We start from the raw sequence: 14,164 nt of genomic DNA, 5'->3' as shown, positions 1-14,164 counted from the left end.
TGTTGAGAGACCGTTTCTGGTAACAATCAATCTAGTTTTTCCTTTCCGGATAGAAACGGAAAATTATCATCGAAACTAAAATCTACTATTTGTCATTGCGCTTACTTATGTTATTGTCCCCCGCGTTTCTGAAAGCGAGGGGACCTTAAATCTCATTCGTCTGACTGTCACTCTGTCCGTCTGTCTGTCTGTCAGTCTGTTTGTCTCAGAAACTTTAACCTTGGTCATAACTTTTGAATGAGAAGAGAAAGGGCTTTCATATTTCACATGTATAATATATTACTTACAAGTGCTTTTCAAATATTTTATGATTTTTTACCCCTTGACCTTAATCTTGAAGTTTGACCTACTTTTCTTCTTTTCAGTCTTCTTTATCATTGGTAATAAGCAGACAAACAATTAAATTACATGATTATATTAAGCAGCTGACCCTCGATCAAAATTCTGATCCATGACCCATGGATCCAGGGTTCAGGCCCAGCTTGGCCTAAACATAAATTGAAGTTACCCCAAACAGATGGAATTCAAGCAGGAAATAGATATTTATAATTATAAGCTGTTTGCCCTTCACAAAAATTATGATAGCACCTCCCATCCCAGTCAACTGTGTCCAGGGCTCAGGTCCTGGGTTTGTAATATAAAGTTACGACCTGAAACCCATGAACATGATGAATTCTAATATATTGAACGAAATGTTCCCGATCATAATGAGCAGTTGCATGATCTCTATCAATAGATGAAATTTTTGTCCGGCTCCCCTAGGTATATAAGGGTCCGGGTCACGATTGGGACTTACATGCTCATATTGAAAATAAATGACATCTTTAAAATTCCTATTTTCATACCAAGGAATCCCTGTTAAATATTCCTTGAAGGTATTGCTGATAGATATATATAGAAATTTAAATTTTTAGAGGCAATAATTCTATAAATAATGCATATTTCCAAAAGATGAGGTTCATAGACCCCTTCGCGAAGCTTGTTCCCAGTTGATTAGGAGTAGAGCGTGTATATTTTATTTTATCTTTTTAAATTCATTTTATTTTTATTATTTTGCTTGTCAGAGTTTTTTCAGTTAATTTGAAATTTTTCTCTCCCCCCCCCTTTCAAAAACGATAACACATGCCTGACTTGGATACAATATGTTCGTCTTCCAGAGTTTCAGTTACGGGTGGGGCATGGGGCTTAGGTGTCATATCATACTCCGGCGACCATAAAGTCCATGGGTCTAAAATAACAATTTTCCGGAATTATGCGTTTCGTATTATTTTCAAAATTTTATATCGATTGATTTTACGACATTTATATAATTTCCTATCGTTAATAAAGGTCTTGAATTCAATATTACTTATTTGTTTGCATATTTTACTTGCGAATTGTTGATTCTTTAGATGATTTATAGTAGCAATACAAAATCTTAAAGTTAATAATTAATAATAAATTGCGACAATGTGTTGCATTCTGGGATATAAAAATTCAAAAATGGCTTCCGACAGTGAATCTGGAACTGAATATGAGGTAATATACTATGTTTCTTCCTTCAAAACTTTGTTAATTTTTCAAATGTTTGAGGTAATTGAACTGCACACAAAAGGAAGAAAATATCAGAATATATTTAAATGTCCTTTTTACGCATGCTTTTGCATGAACCCGATGGCGTCGGTATTAAATGCTTGATTGTTTTTAATTTGTTCTTGTCTTTCCCTTTAAATTCTATCCAAACAAATCTTTATTATCAGATAATATGTTTACTGAACTATTAGTACTAAGTTTATTAAATTTATGAATGAATAATATTCAACTTAAGTCCAATTTTTTTTACACACCTTGTCTTGAAAATGCATTCATTCTTCTCTGACAGGTTGATAAAATTCTCCAGCAAAGGAAAAGGAAGGGCGTTATTGAATATCTGATAAGATGGCAAGGCTATGGAGCAGAGCAAGATTCCTGGGAACCAGTCAAAAATTTAAAAGACTGTGTTGATAAAATCAAAGCTTTTAACGAGAGTGAAAATGATGTAGGTTTTGTTTGATCAAATTTATATGCTAGTAGAAATTTTTTTAGTTTTATCATTACAGTGCTTACGGTAGTTCCGGATCATCGGTAGTTCCGGATCACTTTTTTGTGTAATAATTCTTTTAAAAACAATTGTTGAAGAAAAATTATTATCGATATATCACATGCAAAGAATAGGGGGTATTACTACTTCCAATAAAAAAATCGAACTTTACCATGCACGATTTCGATACTTAGTTGCTTCAGAAATAAAGCGCCCCAAAGACGAAGATCGGTGTTTTGACAGTTTTACACGTGCTTTTTAAGAAGAGTTGTTCTTTTTGTTATACATAAGACGAGTAAGGAATTGATTGAACCTCGTAAAATGTTTACTTGTTATATATTCTACTTCACCACATATAAGAAACTTATATCAATTAAACCTGTATATTTAAAATAAATAAACACTGTGAACCCAACGTTACTGCAGTTCCGGATCACTTCACTCCGCAAGAAGGATCGTCTCAAACATCGTTTAATCACGTTAACTGTATTATTTTTTATGATCACTATTATGTGGTGAATACATTATCAAAATAAAATTAAAATAAAATATTTAATTTCTTTTGTTATTCAATCTCATTCCAGCACAGAATACTGACAACAAACACAGTCACGTACATGTCAGAGCTGCGTATTTTACAAGATTAGCAATGTAGAAAAATTTATTATATAATTTTCTTATGTCTTAAAGAAAAAGTAAACTCCGTAATTATCATTTTGTATATTGTTTTTTAAACCTCTGTAATCCACTGTAAATTGTTGATATTCAACTAATAAATGATTTTTTTTTTTTAAATCTTAGTTCATTAGAACTGCATGGATGCTTCGATTTATACTTCAATCTATTTTTCGGGAATCATGCATGTTTGATATTTATTTTAAATTAAATCACATTTACTTCTGTTATAATAAATTCACCAAAATATATCAGTTTTTTTATATCACCAGCTTCAAAACTTAAAATATGGCCTGGTTCGTCATGTTCGTTGGAATCTGATCAGGTGTTCGATATTAAATTAATTTAACTTTTTTTTCCCTAAAAAATGAATGATTATCACACTTTAACTGCATAATCCATATTCAAAATTATACATAATGACAAATTATTGAAATATTTCCCATAAAAAAAAAAAACAAATTGATATAACAGCGGAAATTCACTTTCTATTTCTTCATCTTTCTAATTAAGGCCTAGATAAAGAGTTTAATTTCTATTCCATTTTGTGAAAAAAATGTATGTTAAATAATTTATATTAATTTACATATATTATAATAAACCTCAACATAAAAAGCATATCAATGTATTTGGAACGAAACATTGCGACGCAAACCATATCAGCGCAAAAGAGAATCGGCGCAAACCATCATGTAGCAAACCATGCACGGGTGCGAAACATCCCGGTACTGGTAATAAGAATAGCCACTCCCCAGCTTAATTGTTTAAAATATATATCTACTACACTATATAGTATAGTAATATATATATTTTAAACAATCAAGCTGGGGAGAACCTAATGGTAATTAGCGTGATCCGCAACTGTCGTAAGTGATCGGAAACTGTCGTAATTTTAGGCGTTGAATACACTTCGGTTACTTACGAAAGCAGAGTAATAAATTAATAAATCTCATTTTATATGAAAGGTACGAGAATGGGGCTCTTAACAGTACGTAAATATTTATATTAATCTCGTTATGTATAAATGAAAACTGATCCGAAACTACCGTAAACACTGTATGTGTAAATATTTGAAGGGAAAGTAGAACTGTATTAAATTTTCCATCGTTAGTCTCCCAAAAAGAGAGGAAGAAGAAAGTCAACGTCTAGATCTAGGTCAAGGTCACGTGGAAGGTCAGCTTCAAAGAGCAGGAAGTCTCCAGGTCGCAAGAAAGCCACCCCTATCAAGCAGGAGACCCCTCTTCGTCGATCGAGCCGATCTCGTTCCAGAGGTCGTCAGCAAACTAAAGTGGAGACCATTACTGTAGGTTTGAATGATTCTTACATTGAACTATTTGTGTTTTTAATTAGAGGTCAAAAGTTCAGTATTGTGGTCAAGTTCAAGACAGAATTGAAATCATGTCTTGTTGAAGTGTAATTGACTATGATATTGTTGGTAGCCTGGTAATAAATTTTTTTGCATGCTTATGCAAGGTTTTCCATTGCCTTAACATGTATTTTATCTGTATGCTGACAGATAATTTGAAGACTGTTAAGAGCTGTCCCTATACTTTCAAATAGATGTAACCGGTTCTTGTAGAAATTAAAAAATGACTGCAAGATGGTATATAGGGTTGGATTCTTAGTATTTATTCCGTGGAGATATATAGTTGATTTCAAGATGAATTAAATGTTTTAAATTAACCCTAAAATAACAATAACAACATATAAATACATAGACAACATATAAACAAGCACATTCACTTTACAACACAAAACGATCACAATTTAAACACATTAAACATTCTTTTAAGCCATTACTTTACACTTTATATAAACGCATTCAAAGGGCGATAACTCTTCGAAACTCTTACTGAATTAATGATCTAAATTATATTTCTCTATACTGAAATATTTACAATACTTTAAAAATATGAGTTTAACATACCAGTGTATGGAACTGAGTGATTTATCTCTTGATCAGGATGACTTTAAAGAATTATTACATGATGACCTAATGGATTAATAAATTATAAAATCATAATAATTCAAACCCAGATCTTAATCCAAAGATCTACATGAATTAGATTAAAACATATAACTTGCTCTTACTTTACAATATCGATCTTAACTTTAATAACTTTAGAACTTTCACTCTAGCACATTCATACTCATTTAGCAAGTTTATATTAAAATACTTTATTATCATTCATTATCTTTAATTTTAGTTTATGATCATTAGATGTGTTTATAAAAGGTTTACTTACAGTTTATGGGTGTTTAATATACTCCAAAATATCAAATATTAAATTTTAAGCAATCACAAATCTCTAGCTACACCCTTCTCAGACAGTATCTTTGAATGGAATAATAAAACAAAGGTTTCCCACCTGAATGGACAACTTTGACCAAACAATACCAACTGACCAATAGAATGTAGGAAAACAGACAATACCCTTATTTATAAATGGACTAATCCTTATATCTACCTTTACCCATAGTCTTTGGGTTAAACCATTATTTAAATAGGGATGTTTATGATTTAAACATATAAATAAATAATATATTAGTAATGCAGGCGCAGCGCTTGTATAGATGTATGGATGAATGAATGAATGAAATTCCTGAAATAAAATATATAGCATTAATTAAAATAAATTAAAACTAAGTACAACTACCACATAGATTCATTTTGCAAGTTTTTGTTCAATATTTCCACAGTTACAATGAATTTTAAAGAGAATACACTGGTCATATATACTACAGTATCAACAAATTAACTTACACAGTACTCAAAAGCAATTACAGTTTAATACACCTATAATATTTATTTACAGAAAAGAGTAGAAGAGTTTTCTGATGATGAAGGCAGGTCCAAAACTGTGGTCACTGAAACTGTCACAAGATCTAATGCCACTGCAGCATCAAAGAAGACCCAGTGGAAGAACCCGCTGAGGACGGCTTACAAGAACCTGACCAGCTCTGATTACCCTGTGATGGTTATCTTTGCCTGTATCACACTGATCACTATCAGTTTCTTGCTGGAGCCTTATGTCAAGTAAGGCTTAAAAAATATGTGTGTTTCCAGTACCCTGACTGACCCTAATTTTACCCTCCGGCTCTACAACTTTTATTCCAAATTGGATTTTGAACCATACAAATTGGGATTCAAGTTTAATCAAATGAAGGGCTACACCCTCTTTCAAGGGGGAAATAATTTTAAATGGCATTTTTTTTTTTAAAAACCTTCTTCTCAAAAAGCACTGGGCTGAAAAAGTTGAAACAATGTGAAAGCTTCATTACTTAGTGTAGGTTCAGTTCAGATCATGACACCTGGAGGTACATCATCGGATACTCATGGGGTTATCTCATCTTCTACTTGTTACTCGTGGGTAAACTCGCTGAAATATCATTGTATGTAATTAATTTGCACGGGTCATTTGATTTCCTGCTCCACAGAGTCACGATGGTAAATCAACAAATTGAAGTTTACCTTACTTATGTATATTCGGCTGTGACAAAAACTTTTCCTTTGGTAACACACGAATTGCGAATAAATCCATTCAATGGTGCATTTTGCAGTTTGGGAAAGGCACTCCCATATAATTTCTTACTGGTACAGTGGGATCTCGTTCTTACTAGGTTCATTTTGTCATGGTAAAACATCGTAATACCGAGGGCAACGTAATAAACTTAGGTTCCCAATAAAATCCTTTAAATCATCGTTTTGAAATATAATGTCATCCCTGTATGGGGGTGTATTTTTTCCATTCTGTCTTCTTCTTCCGTTCTACCTTAAATATCTTAGTTTAAACACTTTGACACTTTAATTTATTGACAACTTATCTTGTATATGCATATTTCTTCATGCTGTTGAACTCATTTTGCTTTATTTCTAATGCAGCATTCATATTTTGTAGTAAACATCGGCTTTGTACATTCATTCCCTCCATTTTCTTTTACTTTCACTTCAATGCATACTTAGACAATGCGTTCGTAAAAATTTCACTGAAAAATTTGTATACAACAGACATGTATTACTTAAAAGACAACCCAAAACATCGTTTTTATATATTTATTTTTATTTTAATTAAGATTGATTTTAAATCAAAAAGCAAACTTTAATTCACTCAAAACAGAGTAAATGAGATTTTATTACACAAAAGCTATCAGTATATGTTGTAGTTCAATTGGCAATTAACAATCCGTGTTCCTGTTACCACTTGTGAATATTAGCCCAAACCATTATCCAAGCTGTTAAAACTGGACTAAGGGTATTTTTTTCATCAAAATAATGTTAGACACCCAAGCTGTCCATTAACACAGTGTAAAGGCCAATGCAATTAGACAGTGGGTTTAACATGCATCAACACAACTAAAAGCGACGTTTTATTTTATAAATTAGTTTTACTTGGTAACCAACCTATGAAAAAATAAAGTAAATTTACAGAAATAAATAAACTAGAAGCTATAGATATGCACACTTTAATAGTTTATCAATGTCTTTGACACAACGGCTTCACTTCTATGAACCCTGCTTGACACTTGTCAAAGTGTGATCAGTCAAGCGTCACTAATCACCTAACAGGTCTAGTAGTGAATACACGGGCATCCTGTCAGACAACAGTTGTTTCGATGTTTATTTAGCATCTCCATCGATCAATACTGAAAAAAACACGGGTGGAAATCTTTTTTGCCAAAGTATTTACATCATAATACCAAGTCCCGGCATTTTTGGACTTCGTAATAAACGGTACTATTTTGTATAGATTTGTTAAGAAATGGTTTTGTGCTTTGAATTTACGTAATAAGCATTCTATCTTATAAAACAGTCACCATAATAACAAGACTCCACTGTAATTGATGTAAGTGACCTGTACGATTTGTCTTTAATCGTTTTAAAACAAAATTTGCACCTTTTAATGAGCGTCAAGATATTAATTAAGCATAAATAGCAAACTAAAAAAGGTATTTTCAAAAAATTGAAGAGTTCCATTTTTCTGAGTGGTTGTCTATAATCAACAAATTGGCATATTTTACGACGATATTTCAGCAAGTTTGCCCACGGGTGATGAGTAAAAGAATAGATCACCTGTGGGTATCTCCGACAATGCTGGAGGTAGGGCAGGGCTACGACAGGATCAAAGTTCTACTCAGGAACATAGAGGAAATATCTTAAAAACTCTTCTTCTCAAGAAAGGAAAGCTATTATTAGTAATATTAAAACAGAAGCATCCTCGTGTGATTTAGAGTCAAGTTTTTTTTTCAAATCAAGACCCCTGGTGGTAGGGTGGGGCCACAACAGGGGATTAAAATTGTACATTGGAATATATGGGAAATATCTTTAAAAATCATCTTTTCAAGAACAGCAAAACCTTGATTAGTAATATCCTCAGGTAATGTAGATTCAGATTTGTTCAAATCATGACCCCCTGGGGTTATGGTGGGGCCACATTAAGCAATCAAAGTGTCATATGGGAATATGTAGGGAAAAAAATCTTTAGTAATCTTCTTCTCAAGAACAGCAAAGCCATGATTATTTATCTTTATATGGAAGCCAGTTTGTTCAGACAATCAGTTAGGGTTAGGGTGGGACAACTTGATATATATTTAAATTTAGTACTGAGGTGATTATTGCTTCACTCTAACCAAAGTGCTCAGGTGAGTGATGTGGCCCATGAGCTCTTGTTTTATATTATTAGGACATTAAGTTTCATAGCAACTGATATAGAACAATGTATATAGAACAATGTTAAGTTTAGTTTAAGTGAATAAAAATAGTGTTTGGCACCTTTTATCTTGTACTTTTGGGTCAGACCAGGCTCTATTAATCATATAGTAAAAATGCGTAAATTCCTAGAAAGTTTCCTAAAATAATCATGAAATTATCATTCCATGGATCTTTTACAGGGTTGAATTATACTCAGGTGACCTTTAAGGCCCATGGGCTTCTTGTTATCTTTAAGCACACAAATAAAGTATTCAAAGATAAATATTTTGTGTATGAATTTAAATAAAGTCCTAACCTTATAATTTGGATGTATTGTAGTTTGGATGGGGCCTGTGCATCCATCAGTAAGACATTGTCTTTTCTACAGAAGTATATCCAGGGACTGTGGACAAACAGCACAGGGAAATAAGTGACCTAGATCTCCACCAATCCAGGGCAGCTTAACCAATCACTGATCAATTACCATTAGCTAATGTCTTTTCTATAGCAGTTGGAGTAAGATTATGTCATTTTGCAAGAAAATATTTTAAAATGTCAGCAATTTTTATGGGTCTGAAAGACACTAAAAATGTTTTTATGTATTGTAAGAATTTGAAAAAAAAAGACTAATAGAAGTTATGATTAGATTTAGTGCTGTAGACATTTTAAGTAAAGGACTATTTTATGAATTATATTTTTATGTAACGTTACAATTTCCCATTGTTTTATACGCCGCTCACCTTCCAAGTGTCATATTTACTGGTTGTCTCCCTTGATTAACCATGTCTCCTTCAGTATTGCTTTTGTCACTGAAAAATCCCATAAAGAGATTTTATGGACATGTCATATAAATACATGTACCTCGTGTTTTAGAAATATTATAGAACAAAGAGTATTTTACATTTTATGAAGTAGTTGGTTTAATAAGCTCTCCCAATGCAGCATACGTTTTCAAAGTATGTTTTTGCATTGAGGTAGATAGGTCTCACAGCAAATATAATATCTTTAATAACTTGAAACTCATTTTTATGTCAAATGCTATGCAAGAGATCAAGGGTTGTAAAGAAAAATTTAATATCTTCACTAGCCAAGGTCTTCTCACAAACCCTTGGCCTATCATGCCATCAAAAGTCAAGATTTTTTCTTGAGCTGTATTTGGTGGTTATTGATATAGTTTGACCAATCAGTTAGTGCTACAGGAAATGACAGTATCTACGTTTGGGAGATAGGAAGAAAAAACAGGTAAATGATAACCTGGCATTCTGTAAATAGCTATGGTGTTATCCAACTTTATGTTGCTGTGCACATAATGTAATCTGGAATATATATATTGCAGATATATATTGGCATCCTGAAAAACAAAATTTGATTCTTGCTTGTTAATTATCCTTAAAATACTTAAGTTAATTCTTAAAAATGCTCTTTATTTTTGTCAATGACGCAAGCTGTGGGTATGAGGTAAGATTTGAGATCATGTGACTTAAACAATTCCGATTGATGGCACGATGAGCTGAGGTTGCAGATAAGAAACCCTTGCCTAGTGAAGATGGTTAACAGAGAACCTATTGAGAATAATGTGTTCATTATCAAAGCCAATGTATAAAGTATAGGTTATACCTAGTCTGTAAGCTATATGTATCTCAAATACTCTCAATACTTAACTTGTTTGATAATCAATATCTATTTCCGCCACTAGAAATATACCATGCAATGTAGTGGATTTTAATACTTGATACAGTGTATTGATACGTAGATTTTTTTGTAGCAAGTTTTGAAATTGCACATTTTATACATTTGGTATATATTTGTATACAGAAACACCTTATAGTTCAAATCATCTGTTATTAACAGATCAAGATTCATTTTATTTTTTTGAAATGAAGCAATTCATAAATAGTCAAAAATTGGCATTCCTGGATACCTTTGTTATAATGCAAATTGTAACAGAATCACAAAATGTAAGATGTTCTATCAATTGATAATGATTCAACATAAGCAGACCACAAAAAAATTACTTGTACATGTATTACATATTGCATTTTATATCTTGCATTGATTTTGATGCAAAAATAAGAAGAAAAAATGTAAAAATTAGTTTATTTACATTTTGTGTCTTTATTACATTTTGTGTTGTGACATAACTGGTAGCGAGGCTTGTTTGTGTGGTGTACGAATTCTTTTATACTGATATAAGAGAAAGTTCATTGCGTTACCCTCGTAAGCTTCAGGACCCTCAGGATGTTTTTACGTCTTTTTATTCATGCGAATTTGTAAATAAAACATAAGTGTAGCCATCATAAAAGGTTTTGTTGTTTTTTTTTTTATAGTGAAACAGTACTTTTAAAGGGGACAGAAGAAAAAATTTTGGGCATTAAACAAAGGCTTTTTTTGGTCGGTAGTGATATGAAATATTTTTATATCTTTAGAGAAAATCAGAAAGGCAAATTGTTGACCAAATCCTTGTCTTAGCTTTTGGATGTAGATCACATCAAAAGACTCCATTGCAGTGGGAGCAGAGAGATTTTCATGAAATGAATAACAGAAAGTGTTTTGTTCTATTGCTATAAGTATTTTAAATGCTATAATTGTATAATTCAGACTAAAAGTTACCTTAATGGTAACAGTAACCTTGACCTTCAAAGGTCAAAGGGATAAGACTGGCCACCTATGCAAGTACAGCTATTTGAAGAATTATGTCATGAGCTTGATAAGGCATGGAATGTTTGGTGAAGACACAAATATCTAATCAAGCTAAATATCAGCCAAGATTACCGCACTTAAGAGTTTGTTTTACATACAAAGCAGACATGGGCAATACAAAATATGGTCAAAGAGAATATTGTAAATGCAGTGTGAAAATTTTCCACAATTAAAGGAGATGGGCGAACATAGCGTGCAGAAAGTCTATAGCTTCAGAAATATAAAAATCATGTTCAGTTTGTGAATTTAATATTTAGAGTGAAGTTCTCATTATTGAAATTTATGTAATTGTGATAAACAAAACTTTTCTGAGGAAAATTTTCTCGGCAAAATTTCTTCTTTTATTAAAAAAATTAAAGTGGTGTTCGTGAGGTTCGAACCCCAGCAATAAAAATCCTGAGAATCATTTTCTTTCGAGACTAACACGCTAACCACTAGACAACACAAGTCCTGACGAACAGTGGCATTTAAATCATGTTTGTGATATGACCCTTGACTTAATGGACTTAAGTATTTCTCGAAAAGATGCGAATGTTATGTCATAAAAGTATATTTTTAAGGTATAGTGGGTCATTGCTCCATATTTTTGGTAAGCAAAAAATGTATATTTTTATGCAAACTTTGAGGATTAACTTTCAAAAAGGTGGAGCGAAGACCCACTCATATCGAAAAATAGTGTTATAGTACGCGAAAATGACTCGCCCGCTTTAGTGTGTGCCTAATATTTCACAGGCAAATAATATCAAACTTTGAGGGATTTTTGCAAATTGTAGAGATTTTACATAAAGTATATTTTAATGATAGACGAAATATCAAGGGAAATTTTGATATAATAGAAATTTAATTTTTCATCTTCATGTTTGTCACACTATAGGCTTATCGCTCGTCATGTTCACCCATCTCCTTGAATATCAAACATCATGCCAAGCAGGAAAGACTTCTTTTGATCATACTTGCAGATTTTGCATACGGAGATACCGCCAGATAGTACTTCCTAAATCAATAGACGCCAGAAGAGCGTGGAACCTTTGATTTCCATTTGGTGACGCTCCCCGAAGTTTTGCTGATTTTGTGTATAACCGCCGTGCTTTCTCTTGGTTGGGTTGCGTCATTACCAGTAGGCTTTGCTTCTGTATGTTAAATACTTTTATCTGTTTATCACATTTTCTTTTCCTGGTATGTAACTTAAGAAATCCTAAGTAAAGATAATTAATAAACGTTTACGATGCAGGGTGATTGAAATTATAATAATTCAAATATTTTTTTTTTTTACATATATATGCACGCAAACTATAATGACATATTATTTTTTTTTAAATATAGACATTTCTTTTTTATAAATTGGGGAAAAGTGCATGAAGGCTTCTATCTTCTATTAATCATTTTAGCATGCCAAGTGCATTTCTATAATGATCTCTTCTCTCCGACGTTTTAATAATAATTAAGGTACTTATTTAAAACAACTAGCAATATACCCCCAGTGTATTATATCTCACAGTGAGGAGTCTGTCGCTATCTGATACATCGGCCTCATCAGAAGTACATTAACCTGGTCTCTTAACACACGTGTGAAATTTGGCGGGTTTGTGTCACAGTGTTAGCTATCCGGGAGATGCTGCGCAATTCTCAACACGAGGTCAAGTGACCTTTATTTTGGAATTTCTTCGACATGCCATATAGTTGAAAAGGAATTTTTGATTATTTTCCTTTCCTATATAGAATTTTCGCTTTAGAAAATTCCAAGCTGGAAAACTGTGACATACTTTATCCTAAGGAGCATTGTAAGTAACCATAATTTAATACTCGGTCGCAATATATACACGTAATTTTTTGCAGGATCTCGATACAAAAATTTAGAAACTTCGTATTCCTTTTCCCTTACAATTTTTAGTTTATTTTGGTCAATGTTTAATTGATACCACTGATCGTGATGTAAAGGATACAAGTATTTCCCCGTGTATATCGGCCCAACATACGGGGTGTATATGCTATGTTGTGCACGGGATGTATAATGTCGAAGCGATCGAAAGGGGGTCGATTATGTTTTTTGTCCAGTTTCTCAATTTATGGATATATTTCGCCGGAAAGCATATGCATTGTTCTGGGAGTATATGGATACCTTTCATATCCTTTGAATCCAATTTGGGTCCAACAGGTTGCATACACCCCGGGCACAACATTGATTTTTCGTCAATATCTTTATATACGAACTGCTCTATTTACAGACAATTTATACATACATTTATATAAGTAACGTATTAAATAGCAATATAAAAGTGATGATAAAGCAAAGCTTTGTTCTGATATTTGATCATAAACGAAATGTACATGTATATAGCGTCAATCTTACTCTGATATCCTCGGAATTGCGTTGAAGTGTTTCACGAAACTAGAAAGTGTACAATGGATTCAATGGTATCCATATACTCCTAAAATAAGGGGTAAATAAGTAATTGACAAGCTAAAAAAAGTGCCTGAAAAATTTGATTAGAGAAAAAAAAAAAGAATACGAAAAAAAAAAACACCAACAGCAAAACAAAACAAAAACCAAAGAAAGAGACCCCCCCCCCCCCCTAAAAATCAAAACAAAGGTGAAAACTTCCCCAAACTGGAAAGCGGCCTTTCAATGAAATGAAAATTTCGATACTAAATTAACGACAAGAGTTTATTCTAAAAAAAAAGGATAGCGTTTAATTAATTGTTATTAATTGTGGCGTTTAATTGTGAATTTGCATAGGAATTTTAGGCATCAGTTTTGGTGCAGAGAGGTCACAATTTTTGTAAACAATTAACAAGTATAATGTTATAAAATTATTTTGATTGTATACAAAATGCTAAACATCGTTGTGAAAGAAAAATATGTATACAAAATGCTAAACATCGTTGTGAAAGAAAAATAGAAAAATATTCGCCCATGTAGGGACTCGAACCCTAGACCCTCAGATTAAAAGTCTGATGCTCTACCGACTGAGCTACACGGGCCCTTATTCAAAGTAAGGTAATAATTTAATCAGTCCTTTTCAATTGTATTATGATTCCTC

At 32.5% G+C, this 14,164-nt stretch overlaps 1 protein-coding gene and 1 non-coding gene across 2 annotated transcripts; one reads left to right on the top strand and one right to left on the bottom strand.

Moving 5' to 3' along the window:
• The first annotated feature begins 1,461 nt into the window (after positions 1–1,461).
• LOC133175541 (chromodomain Y-like protein 2) lies at positions 1,462–10,725 on the top strand. Its single transcript, XM_061310659.1, has 5 exons — positions 1,462–1,518; positions 1,862–2,017; positions 3,846–4,037; positions 5,551–5,771; positions 8,763–10,725. Exons 1-5 carry the CDS (start codon positions 1,483–1,485, stop codon positions 8,851–8,853), a joined length of 696 nt encoding a protein of 231 aa, XP_061166643.1. The 5' UTR covers positions 1,462–1,482; the 3' UTR covers positions 8,854–10,725.
• A 3,307-nt stretch (positions 10,726–14,032) lies between these two features.
• On the bottom strand, positions 14,033–14,105 carry Trnak-uuu (transfer RNA lysine (anticodon UUU)). The gene has a single exon. It is a non-coding gene; the product is annotated as a tRNA-Lys (tRNA).
• Positions 14,106–14,164: the final 59 nt, after the last annotated feature.

Source organism: Saccostrea echinata, unplaced genomic scaffold (genome assembly GCF_033153115.1).
Source record: "Saccostrea echinata isolate AGI-Se365-2 ecotype Australia unplaced genomic scaffold, CSIRO_AGI_Sech_v1 ptg000062l, whole genome shotgun sequence".
NCBI classification, from domain to species: Eukaryota; Metazoa; Mollusca; class Bivalvia; order Ostreida; family Ostreidae; genus Saccostrea; species Saccostrea echinata.
This window is presented reverse-complemented; position numbering and strand designations above follow the sequence as displayed.